Genomic DNA, 13,093 nt, shown 5'->3' with positions numbered 1-13,093 from the left:
CAATTAACTAGAAGGTTAGTGTGACATCATGCACACAATTTATGCCATATCAACCAGTGTCATGTTACATAATATAATAATAATATGAAATTTCAAATTAATAATATAATCAAAATTTTTGATAAAAATAATTAAGAATAGTTTATCTTTAAATACAAGTTGAAATCTCACCAATATATATATATATATATATTACATGTATGCATAAATGAAATTACATATTATGCCACTTCAACATTTTGTTAACAATGTGAGTACAAGTGACTCACTTTTTTAAAAAAAAAATTGGATAAACCACTTCAATTAAATAAGAAGAAACGGAATAATCAGCTTCCATCATCCAAATCAAGAGAACATAACAGTATGAAAAGAAACAATAACCCGATCCACTTAAGTGACTCATCTTTAACATGAATTTAAAATTGAAATACCTAATTAAATATAATTTAGTGATTTAAATAAGACTAAGTGAATAATTGAGTACCTACTATAATATTTTTTTCCCTTTAGTTTTTTTAACATGAATTAAAAGAAATCTCTCTCTCTCTCTCTCTCTCTCTCTCTCTCTCTCTCACACACACACACACACACACACCCCCCACAAAACCAATCCATCTCTCTCCCTCTATATATATTTACAAATCCACCCAAACACAAAAAGGCACAAGTTTGAAGCAAACATGTTGTACTTCAGATCTTGAAAAGAAGGCTTTCAAGTTTCAACTCATGAGCTGGGTTGGTTGAAGAAATAAAGATGCCTAATTATCACTTCTTTCTTGTGTTCTTTTCCTCCTCCTCCTCCTTCTCCTTCATCTGTTGCTCATTTAACAAGCATGGTGGTGGAGTATTAATACCTGCACTTGGGATGGCACAAAACACTACAATAGTACATGTTGGTTTGGTTCTTGATCTTGAAAGTCTAGCTGGGAAGAGAAGCCATGCAAGCATTTCCATGGCACTTGATGATTTCTATGCTTCTCATCCTTCCTACAAAACAAGGCTTCTCATTCATTCAAGGGACTCCAAGCAAAATATCATCCACGCCGCCTCCGCCGGTGAGCTTCTTCTTCTTCTACCTATCTTATTCTTATATATATATATATATATATACATGTATATATTAATTCCTTTTCTATGTGAATGAAAGCTTGTTTCTTTGTTAGGTGCTATTAGTACTGCAAGCTTATTTCAATTCTTTTATTTAGGAATTAAAACAATGATTTTATCAAGATCATGCATGATGAGAGGCAAATCATTAATTGTTAACAAAACAAGAGAGAGAAAAAACTTATTTCTGGTCAGAGTTTTCAGCTTGCTATTTTCTTTGGAAAATGTCTTGCATGCAGACTTCGTCTTCATCTTTCACAGAACAAAGACAAATTTTGGAAGAAAAACTTCACAAGGATTCATTAAATGCTTCACAAAAAGACATTAAAACTTGCTCTCAATGTAGATAGGTAAATGAACCAAGCTGCTCACACGCTACTTGAAGCTCGGCTCAAAAAAAGCTTATTTATTGAGTAAATGAGACGAGTACGGGCTTAACATTTGAGCTCGAATTATCAAACGAGCCGAGCTCGAGTCACGTGCTCGGCTCGTTAAGACTCACGAGCTTATTAAATGAGCTTGCTCATAAGCCTATTAACAAGTATGTTAAACAAGCTTAATAATGAATCTATTAGTCACAAACCTACTAAATGAACTTCCTAAATATGAATTTTTTTTTTAAATATGAATGAATTCTTGTATTAAAAACTATTTATTATTAATAATTATTATAATTTATTATTTTTTTAAACTTCTTTTAAACCAAACTCAAAGTGAGCTCAACTCATTTTTATTATAAATAACCAAACCAAACTAAGTTAAGGTTTAATTTTACTATCTTGAGCCAAGCTCAAGCTTACAAGTTTGGGTTCAAATCAAGCTCGAGCCGAACTCAAGCCTGTAGCTAATTCTGTCGAGTCGAGTTCAAACACTTCAAGGCTTAGCTCCACCCAGCTCCATTGCACCCCTACTGTAAATACATCAATGTCAAAGTTATTCTCTTCAGCAAGGATTACTTATAGTTTTGACTTTTCAATGTTTTAACTTGGTCAAACAAAAGCAATCAGGGATGATAGATAATGACAGTTAAGTTAGTTGACATTTCCTTCTTCCCTCCATTGTTGCAGCTCTGGACCTCTTGAAGAACTTTCAAGCCCAAGTGATCCTAGGCCCCTTAACATCACCTCAAGCAGTGTTCATCACCGATCTCGGCAACGAGACCCAAGTCCCGATTGTCTCCTTCTCCGTGACAAGCCCCTCCATATCACCGGAAAATACTCCCTACTTCGTCCGCACCACCGTCAATGACTCATCTCAGGTAGGTGCCATCTCCTCCTTGGTTAAGTCCTTCGGTTGGCAAGAAGTTGTATTAGTATATGAGAACACTGAGTATGGTTCCGGCGTCATCCCCTACCTTGTCGATGCCCTTCAAGAAATCGATGCCCGAGTTCCGTATCGGAGTGTTATCTCTCCATCAGTGAATGACGATCAGCTCAATGAGGAACTCTACAAGCTCATGACTATGCAAACAAGAGTGTTTGTCGTCCACATGCGCTCATCCCTCACTTCCCGCCTTTTCTTGATGGCGAAAGAGATTGGAATGATGGAAGAAGGATATGTCTGGATCATGACTGATGGAATTGGCAATATGATTGATTCCTTGGATCCAAGAAGCATCGATGCAATGCAAGGTGCGGTGGCCGTGAGGTCATACGTGCCCAGGTCGCAAACGATAGCTAATTTCACAACAAGGTGGAAGACAAGATTCCGGCTAGAGAATCCAAGCAGTGAGCCAGCAGATCCCAGTGTGTTCGAGTTATGGGCTTATGACACTGTGTGGGCATTAGCAATGGCAACGGAGAAAGCCGGAGTTTCGAACTCTAGCTTCCGAAAGCTACCCGGAGGTGATAACTCTACAGACTTGGGAAACGTTGGCATCTCACAAAATGGCCCTGAGCTTCTTGAAACTCTCCTGAGCACAAGATTCAAAGGTCTCAGCGGGGAATTTCGCCTTGTCAATGGTCAGCAACAATCGTCAGTGTTTGAGATTGTGAATGTCATTGGCAAAGGGGCGAGAAATATTGCCTTCTGGACACCGGAGTTTAAAATCTCTAAGCAATTCAACTCAGCTTCACCGGCAAATCTGAAGACTATAATATGGCCTGGGGATACTATAACAGTGTCAAAGGGATGGGAAATACCAACAAATGGAAAGAGGCTGAAGATCGGAGTACCTGTGAAGATCGGGTTCAATGAGTTTGTGAATGTGGTACATGATAATACCACTAACAGGACAACAGTTACCGGGTACTGCATTGATGTGTTTGATGCCATCATGCAGTCACTGCCATATGCTGTTCCATATGATTACCTTCCTTTCGAGATACCTGGCAAAAAAATTACACTGATCTGGTCTACCAAGTTTTTTTCTGCAGGTCAGAAGAAGCATATCAACAAACAGTTTGAATTCATGCTTTTATTGAATGTATTTGATGAAATGTTTGAATGATCACTGGACAGAAATATGATGCAGTGGTCGGGGGACGTGACCATCATCGCCAACCGATCAAATTACGTTGATTTCACACTTCCATACACTGAGTCCGGTGTGTCAATGATAGCCCTTGTCAAAGAGAACAAGAGGAGGAACATGTGGATCTTCTTGAAGCCATTAACCACTAACCTTTGGCTTGGGACACTGACCTTCTTCTTCTTTACTGGGTGCATAGTGTGGTTGATTGAACACCGTATCAACCCGGAGTTTCGTGGGCCACCATCACAGCAGCTCGGAATAATCTTCTACTTCGCCTTCTCCACGCTCGTCTTTGCTCACAGTTGAGTATCAATATACAGTTGTCAACAAAAGATAGCAGTTTCTGATTTCATGTGGTGATTTGTTGTCTGCAGGAGAGAGGTTGCAGAGCAATCTGTCAAGGGTAGTGGTGGTGATATGGGTGTTTGTTGTCTTGATTCTCACATCTTCATACACGGCAAGCCTGACATCGATGCTCACCATGCAGCAGCTCCAACCAACAGTCACTGATTTGACTGAGATCTTAAAGAATGGAGAGCATATTGGTTATCAGGATGGATCCTTTGTTGTAGATATTCTCAAGAGAATAGGCTTCAAAGATCATCAGATGATGAATTACAGCACCAGGGAAGAGTACAAGGAAGCACTCATCAAGGGCAGCGCAAATGGAGGAGTTGCAGCAATTTTCGATGAAATTCCTTATCTTAAGCTCTTTTTCTCAAAGTACTGCACTAACTTCACCATGGTTGGAAAAACTTACAAGACCGACGGATTTGGCTTCGTAAGTTCTTTCCCCTGTTCCAAAGAGCAAACATCTTGCAAACTCTGTGATAATGTGCTTCAAATCTCATGCAGGTTTTCCCTTTGGGCTCACCTCTATCACGGGACGTTTCCAGGGCGATACTCAGTGTGACAGAGAGTGATATGATGGTGGCGATTGAGAGGAAATGGTTTGGAGACATGACAAGTTGCCCAAGTGACAGCAGTAAACTCAGTTCATCAAGCCTCAACTTCAGTAGTTTCGGTGGACTCTTCCTCATCACCGGAGCAGTCTCTGTACTAGCACTGATCCTCTTCTTCACCATTTATGTCTATCAGAACTGGAATGAACTTAGAACTGTTGCCACTGAGAGCTCAGCATGGACAAGAACAGGTGCATGGATCAAACATTTCGATCAGAGAGATCTGAATTCACATACCTTCAGGCGTGAAGGGCAGATGACAATGAGCAACAGGAAGAGCAAGCAGGAATCACTCCGAACTGCAAGTGTCCCCGCAATGCCTGACTTTGACGGTTGCCAGAGTCCAATGAGCATTCAACTTACAGATATGAATTGCGGTACACCAGAAGGAATGTTTTCTGCTGAGCTGGGCATTCAATCTGTAGAGACACAAACAGAGGATGCTCCCGTCAGGATAGCTGAACTAGCAAGCTAGTGTTGAATAGTGAATATACCTTGCACTTACTTCTCAGCTTCACAGCTCATTTCATGCCATGCTGCGTAGCTAACTTCGGTTCGTCTGCATGAAAAGAAGATATGTAAGCACAGAAGAAAATTAGTACAAATGGAAGCGTATTGATTCAATTGCACAACCATAGAAACTCAAATACAGACATCCTTGATGAAGTTAATGGATTGTAACCAGATACAATATTATGGAATACATATGTGTATAAATTCATTATATAACATTAATGTTTTTGTTCAACACCCCATGATTGAATCATATGTACACAGAGTTAGACTGTCAGTAATGATTCTGAGATGGATTGGATTTGGTATAGATATCAACTGATGGTAATAAGATCACTTTCCGCTTATCATAAGATGCTGAAAGGGCATTCTGTTAATCATCACAAATGTAGAAGATTTTTCATCCAGTGGTTGTTTCCATGGTTCGTCGTCTATTTGCATAAAAGTTTTTTTGCATTGGTTCCCTTTAATTTTCAACTTGATAGCAGCTGCCTGAAAGATAGCATCAGATGATATTTAAATTCAATGATACTACAGAAATTCAGGAATGGAGTTTTAAAAAGCGAACAAAAAATTTGAATGTTACCTGTGCTATGTGTTTAGCTGTAATAAGTTCAACCATCACAAATGAAGCATGCCAGCCCTGCTTCAGACCAAAAATCTCTAGCAGGCCATCATCTTCACGAGCCTCCAGAAAGCCTCTCTTGAAACACAAAACAAAAACAAAATATCAATGGCATATGCACTTATCCCTCACAGTCACAGAAATTGGCTAAAATGTATATGGACAGAAGGAAATTGCCAATGAATGGTAAGTGAAACCAGGATGTGGCTTCACTTTCAGCAAAATTATATAATAATGAAGAAGAGCATGAAAAATGCCTGAACCATCAACTGGAATTTGATTTTTACCACACCATGGAGGGATTTTCATCTATCTCATACAACGGAAGCCACCTCATACAATTGTATGTGTATTTCAGAAAACAAACATTCAAATATTGGTTCATAGAATCCACAAGGGAGGTGGGCTTGATACTATCTCCACAAACTGGTTTTGGGGAAAGAGATTGCATTTTCACTCATATTTATCCCAAAGTTAAGACTTGCTGTAAATCCTTCCTAGAACTCACCAACCTATCATTAATTTCATCTTGGTAAATTACTATTCTCAAATGCCTTTTAACCCATTCAGCCAGATGAAATATGGTGCTTGGCAACGTCGGCAAAAGGAACCGACTTAATCTTGTGCCAAGTCTGCCAGGTCTCTTGGTAATGACAACAAGCCCACAGCAAATACTGATTACAATCAGTTTCTTGGCTCACAAATATCTTGCCAAAATTATTTGAAGGAATTGTTTCAAGCAGTGCAGCTTCTAAGATAGTATTCTACAACAATATAGCAAATGTGGCAGCGGGCAAATTCAAATCAACCACCATCAGCAGGAATGCCTCACAAATGTTCCGCATATTCCTAATGGTATTAAATAACTATTAGACCATAAATCTTATGTGCTTCTTGTTCACATCACAAAATTCTGGGAGGTATTAACACTTATCGACCTTCAACCTATGTTAGATATAGTAACTTCTAAAAAGAATGACCTTCAGCACTTTCATTCACCAAAAAAAAAGGAGCCACAATAATGCAGCAAACCTTATGTAAATATTTGTCGGTTGGATGACCCCATGGATTTCTTCCACCTCCATAGTTGCGAAGATTTAAAGCTACTATTGACCTAACGCTGCAGTAAAAAAAATTATTATTATCATTTAAGATACTTTAATATGTCATAGTCAAAAAGGTAAATCATATCCTCATCTCATATTCTACGAAAGAGTTTACATAGGTAACATATGTGAATAGGCCCACATTAAACTTAAGAATATCACCCTTGAGAACTAGAACAAAAATCAGGAAGCTGAAAAGAAAGCACAACTTACTCTGGAGGAACACTAATTGGCTCCCAATCTGTGTGATTGGGCATTTTTATATAAAGTTCCATGATGTTCTTGAGTTCCCTGCATTTATGCACTCCCACATGAAAACCAAATCAGTTATCATCCAATACACATTGCCAGATTAAATTAAATGCTTGAAAGAGGATGAGAAAGAAAAGAAAATTAAATGAGCAACAACATATTTTTATCCATTTATTAAGAAAACATAAAACCACAAAAATTCCAGAAAAGAGGAACCAAATGTCAAAGGGAAAATGTCGTGAAGATTGTATATAATAGACCATGTTTCAGAAGTGAAAGGAGAAAAGATCAAGATTGACTTTTCTGAATGAAAGCTTAGTAGAGTTTTAAGGTAAAGCATGGCATGCTTTATAATTTTAGTGCAAGAAATTCCATTGATACATCAAGCATCCAATACATGCAAATATGATCCAATGCCTAAGGGAATACCGATGAGATGTTACTGAATAGTCAAGCAGTAACTCAAAAGCACGCAATTGAAATGCTTACACAATATATGAGATAGAACAGACATTAAGCAAGGAGCACCAAGGCAAGGTGTGCAGAACCACCCTTGTGAACAGCTATATCCAGAGTAAATCAACTAAAATAAGGAGGAAAAAAAATGAATCATCACAGAGAACACAATTTAGGCACTTCATACCTAAAAATCGAAAATAAATATATACATATGATCAGTTAATGTTGCCCGAATTGATTATCTAAAATAGGTTATAGTCATTGAACCCAATTTAAGAGACTCCTTGCTAATTTATTAGAGAAACACTTTCTGCACATGAACTGATAAGCCAAGAAAACCAAAACTGTCAAAATGATAGTAGTAGAACTCCACTCTACTGATCCCTAGTAACTGATCATTCTTGGAGGCACTCATGTTCCACCAAGTCCTGTAACCTTATGCTCAATTTTTGCGAATGTTTACATTCCTGCTTCCAACCCATGTTCTAAATTTGGAATTTCTTTGGAGTTCAATCAAATTCCAGATAAAAAATTATAAACTCTCTGTGTCATTGAGATTTCTAAACTTTTAGATGCCTGCCATTGACCCATCTAGCATCATTCTCAAAATCTTTCTCACGGTCAGGAAGAGATCAATGTGATGCCCAAGCCCCAAAAAACTTTTCCTATCTGCCACCATGTTTTTGGAATCAAAGAGATAGATTAACATATTCAATTGAACTAATTCCTTCCCACTTTGATATATCTACGAATCCTGAATATAGTATTAAAACTATAAGGTCGTCCTCACTCTTCCTGCCAGTTCATTTTTAAGTTGGAAAGGAAAATCTTGCATAGAAATTTCATCCCATGAGAGGTCAATTGTAAACATATAAATTTCAAATTATCTCTTATCAAACCAAAGTCTCTAAACCATATCAAGAAAATAAGGTTCAATATGATCTGTAAGGGATTTTTACATCAATATCTAACAGTGAGATATGAGAGAAAAGGAACCACACCTTATTTGTGATTGGACCTTTGGCAAGCTTTGGTTTCTTTTCCCGCACCTGGTGGAAACCATAAGCTACTTGAGCATCCATCCCTGCAATTTGTAGGATTTAAGAATATGAATTGATGCACCAAGAAGAAAAGAAACACCACTAATGAATTGTGAACCAAATACATTTTGGCAATAAAGTTCTTATGCGCTGCCTTCTATAAGCATTTTACAGAATCAAGAAAGTGTAAAGATATTACATTCCAGAAAGTAGTTATTCTTCCTATTTCAAGTGCCATAAGACTACCAAAACTTGCTTAATGCTTACCCAAACATTTAGACACACATACAACCTCATTTGAATTTTAGCATTTTACCTCAATATCAAAGAATTAATTAATATTAACTCGGATGGCCGCGGCATGTGAGTGGGTTGTCCTTTAAATTGTCACCAATATAATGTGATATGTGTCCTTGCCTCCTTGGTAGAGATGACAATTTGTACCCTACCCGACGGGTATATCCATACCTGTACCCGATCAAAGAGTACGGATATGGGTAAGGGTATTACCCGTTAGTATTTGAGCAGGTACGGGTCGGGTAAGGGTATGCCCCTACCCTACCTGTACCCTTACCCTTACCCTACCTTACCCGTATCTGTACCGGTACCCTTATCTTTACCTTTACCCTTGCGACAGATCATGTATCTTTTATTTCTTTGTTGTATATATGATTTGTATGATATTGGTAAATCCAATGTAGGGTAAGTATAATGAAGAGAAGATATGGGTGGAGATTTATGCATTAAGGACAATTATGGGATACCAAGTGGCTTTGTGCATGTCCTGTGTAGAGGAATTAAAAGAAAAATCTCTTATAAATTCTAACAAGACAAGCAATGGATAATATATAAAAAAAAAATTACATCAGATATGTTAGTCTTTACATAAAAGCTTTTCATCAGATATCCAAATTATCTGATGAAAAGCTTTTTTATTGGAATTATCTGATATGTTAGTCTTCACATAAAATACCTCAGAAAAGAAAGGAAATTAAAGAATTAAACAAAACGAACATGACCCCATAATTGATAACAATGCGGATAATTTGGTTATCTGATTATTAAAAAGCTTTTCATAAGATAATTTGGTTATCTAATATGTTAATCTTTACATAAAAGCTTTTCATCTTGATTGCATAACTTCGAGTATGGTCATAACTAAGAGATGCATGCTCATATTAATTGCCTTTCCCTGTAGCAGGAATATGCTAAGTCCAAGGGAACAGAACTTTAGTTGATATTTTTAAGCATTTGGTTATTTAGAACAATACAAATTCCATTAAGTATGAGTATTCATACTTAATGATGATATGTACAACTTTCAGAACAGGTTTAAAGCAACCGGTTTTTTTTTCCTTCTCACTCTCTCCTGCATATCTCTCTCTAGCCAAGTTCTTGGTTTGTTGTAAAGGTACCCTTTTTTTTGGGGGCATAAATCTATCATTGCATCTGTTTCTTTGAATTTTTAAGGGGAAAAAAGTAAGCTGGAACTTTAATCCTCTACGCCTGCTTTGCTTCTTCAAAGAGTTAATTTTGCTTATAGATGATGGTGATTTGGTGCTTATATTAAGTTCATTTTGTACTTCGTTAACAGTATGAGAATGTTTAGCAATGAATAATATCTGGTTTTTTTTCTAAGTTATTTTAATGTAATATTTGGTTTTCATTGATTTTGGGTGATGTTCAGTTTGTTTTAATTGGATGGATGTAGTCTAAAGTGCTTGGTAAATCAGACAAGTCATAGAATGTATATTAGTTTAGTTTCTAGTGGGCAAACCTTAATATCATGTATTGTTGTTCTCCTCAGAGTTGGATTAGATTAATGTGAAAGATTCTCAATTTGTTTATCTAGTTAGTCATTACTTCAGAGAAAGGAATAGAAAGTTCAAAAAAGATGCCAATTATTTTTACCTTCTCCTCTTCGTTAGCTCTTGGTATATGCCAGTGTGGTGAGAACTGGCTTGTCTCTATTTTTCTTATCAGATCTTAGTAGTTTGACCTTCCTTCCCTTGTATATGTGTTTGTTCTATTACTATACTCGCTGAACTGAGGCACAGTGATGATCCTAAATATTTTTCTCATTATGGTAGTTGTTAAAGATGGTGCTTTGGGTTTTTAGCTATGGCTCACTGGTGTAGAACCCTGGATTTGACTTTGATGAAAGGATTGTTGGTTATATCAAGGACTACAGACGGGTGTTTAATCTTGGTGAGTAAAATAATTTGACAATTTTAGTTGGTTTTTGTTCTAGAAACATGTTGCTTATCAAAAAGAATCCATGTTTTGCTTCTTCTGCACAGCATGCATAGACCACAGAGGTACACTACATCCAGCTAGGACCTGCACCTTGGAGGCCAAGAAAGGGGCAATCTGTGTAAGTAGAGGTCATGGCCAGATGAGGTGATTCATTTGCCTATATCAAAGTTCAATGCCTTTTTTTCTTTCTGAACTATATTAATGAAAAAGATTTTGTCAGCATTCTGCATTTTTGTAGTATGATAGTGGATCTTCTCGCATTTAAATTTTTGAATTCCAGTTGTCTATTAGAGTAAAAACAACGTGAAATCAATAGAGAGCCAAAATAAAGTGTTTGACGTAACCTCTACTGTGAAACAAGAAACCAAAGCTCTTAAAGAACTGATTTAATAGTGATGACTTGTTTGATTGAATGCTTTGTTTATCTTTTTGCTAGTAGCTGCTTTTAAAAATATTCCTTCTACAATCCAGTCTAGCTTAAACAATTGATAGTACATACTTCTTTTCTTTTGCTGGTTTCAATTGTACAAAAAGCAATTCCTAAATTAGTGAAAAGTTTACATGAACATGTTAATGTTTTGTTCGGATTAATGATATTCTAGGGCTAATACTAATATTCCATATTTAACCAACAATGGTGATTAAATATGTTTTCCATTGTAAAGACCTACAATGGAAATTTAGAGTACTACTGCATGAATCTCTTTTTGCTGGAGATTTGAAAGAATTTGCTTATGTAGCTACTATTTGTTCCTCATCAGTAGGAACAAATAGTAGCTACATAAGCAAATTCAGTAGGAGCATTCCACTGAATTCTTGCCTGGTGAAGTTGATAATAGTCTTCTTGTTAAAATTAAAAAGATATGAATTGAAGATTTGTAGGTAAGAACATTACTAGTCCTTTTTACAGAACCTTCTATTTTTTTTTTTCACTTCCTCTTGTTCTCCGATCTTTAGTTTCATTCTGTTCATTTTCATTCTTAAAAGTTAAAACTGGATGTGTTGTGGCATTTGATTGTGAGCTGATTTGATTTTGCTCACATTTCATTGCGTCCTATGCTTTGCTTGCTTTTAGGGTTTCATGTTAAAGACTAATTATTGCAATTTTTCTTTGTTTTAATCCTGCCTTTCTTACTCTTGTTTAGCATTAGTTAAGGTTATCTAGCATTGTTCCTTTCCTGCACTGTTAAAAGTTGTTTGTTTGAGAGATATTTGGCAATATGGAAACATGCGGTATTTTGATTTTGGTGTCTTATATTAATGGAATCTCATATTATTCGGCCTAAATTTTGATCTTTTTGAGACATGCATCAAGGATAGGCTTATATGTATCATTGAGTTTAATTACAATAAGGTATGAATTTTATAATTTAGCATTTAATAGTTTTTTATTTGATTTTAATCACAATTATAGCTCCTTATTTAATAATGTTTATTTACTTATGTAGGAGAATTCATGGCTAAAGCTTAAGAGGATACACAAATCTTTTTACTTTGTGTAATTAAGCAAAAAAATATCTTGTAATAAAAGTAAACAAATGGTGTAAAACTTTTCACATTTTGTTATCAAGCAAAATACATTGCATTTGCGAGATTGAATTTAGGATACTTTTGAATATATTGAAAGATTCATGTTTTTGATTTATAGGTTAAACAAATTTATTTATTATTAGTAGAAAAATAAATTAAAATCAATTGAACAAATTTAGAAGTGGTTATATGAAAAATAGTTTTAAAGGTGGTTAGAACCGCCTCTAAATCTATTGGTAAGATAAGAAATCATTAGTTATAAAAAAACCGCCTCTAAATTTATAAATTTATTGGTAAGAGATAAAAAATCATTAGCTATAGAGGCGGTTAATCACCTCTAAATCTACGACATCATTAACTATAGAGGCAGGTAGTTAACCGCTTTTAAATTTATTGGTAAGAGATAAAAAATCATTAGCTATAGAGGCGGTTGGTATAAATCGATTTTAAAGTGGTTCTAGTGTAGAACTAGCTTGATACGAGACGATTTAGAGTCGGATGAAAAAACCAACTATATACCTATAGAGGCGGTTAACCGCCTCTATAGGTGTTGAAAACCGCCTCAAAAACCTTCTTTTTGGTGTAGTGGAATGTGTATGAGTTAGAGTGAGTGAGCTACTCAAAAGTTTACTTTTTTTCAAAATTTATAAATAAATGATTTATAACGATTTATATAAATCATATAATTTGCTCACAGTTCATCAATTGTTTTTTTTACATTTTTATGCATGTTATGACGTGCATCTCTATTTATTTATTTATATTGGTTT

The 13,093-nt window shown here is 35.9% G+C and overlaps 1 protein-coding gene, 1 long non-coding RNA gene and 1 pseudogene across 2 annotated transcripts; 2 read left to right on the top strand and 1 right to left on the bottom strand.

The window, feature by feature from the left end:
• Window positions 1-809: 809 nt before the first annotated feature.
• Window positions 810-5,338, top strand: LOC120282674 (annotated as a pseudogene).
• Window positions 5,339-5,356: 18 nt separating this feature from the next.
• On the bottom strand, window positions 5,357-8,681 carry LOC120282662 (diacylglycerol kinase 7-like). Its single transcript, XM_039289506.1, has 7 exons — window positions 8,663-8,681; window positions 8,499-8,581; window positions 7,551-7,621; window positions 7,000-7,077; window positions 6,713-6,800; window positions 5,642-5,758; window positions 5,357-5,547 (listed from the first exon to the last, which is right to left on the bottom strand). The coding sequence occupies exons 2-7, from the start codon at window positions 8,577-8,579 to the stop codon at window positions 5,389-5,391; spliced, it is 594 nt and encodes a 197-aa protein (XP_039145440.1). The 5' UTR covers window positions 8,580-8,581; window positions 8,663-8,681; the 3' UTR covers window positions 5,357-5,388.
• Window positions 8,682-9,781: 1,100 nt separating this feature from the next.
• LOC120283859 lies at window positions 9,782-12,319 on the top strand. Its single transcript, XR_005543392.1, has 3 exons — window positions 9,782-9,948; window positions 10,628-10,745; window positions 10,838-12,319. It is a non-coding gene; the product is annotated as an uncharacterized LOC120283859 (long non-coding RNA).
• Window positions 12,320-13,093: the final 774 nt, after the last annotated feature.

This window comes from Dioscorea cayenensis, chromosome 3 (assembly GCF_009730915.1).
Source record: "Dioscorea cayenensis subsp. rotundata cultivar TDr96_F1 chromosome 3, TDr96_F1_v2_PseudoChromosome.rev07_lg8_w22 25.fasta, whole genome shotgun sequence".
Classification (NCBI taxonomy): Eukaryota; Viridiplantae; Streptophyta; class Magnoliopsida; order Dioscoreales; family Dioscoreaceae; genus Dioscorea; species Dioscorea cayenensis.
Note: the sequence above shows the minus strand (reverse complement) of the source record. Positions and strands in the feature narration are given on the sequence as shown.

Excerpts from the sequence above, each read along its gene's own strand:
- LOC120282662 (XM_039289506.1), bottom strand. The coding sequence starts at position 8,579 with ATGGATGCTCAAGTAGCTTATGGTTTCCACCAGGTGCGGGAAAAGAAA. Across the intron at positions 6,801-6,999 it reads CCAATTAGTGTTCCTCCAGA|CGTTAGGTCAATAGTAGCTT; the intron begins GTAAGTTGTGCT and ends TTTTTACTGCAG. Across the intron at positions 5,548-5,641 it reads CAGCTAAACACATAGCACAG|GCAGCTGCTATCAAGTTGAA; the intron begins GTAACATTCAAA and ends GCTATCTTTCAG.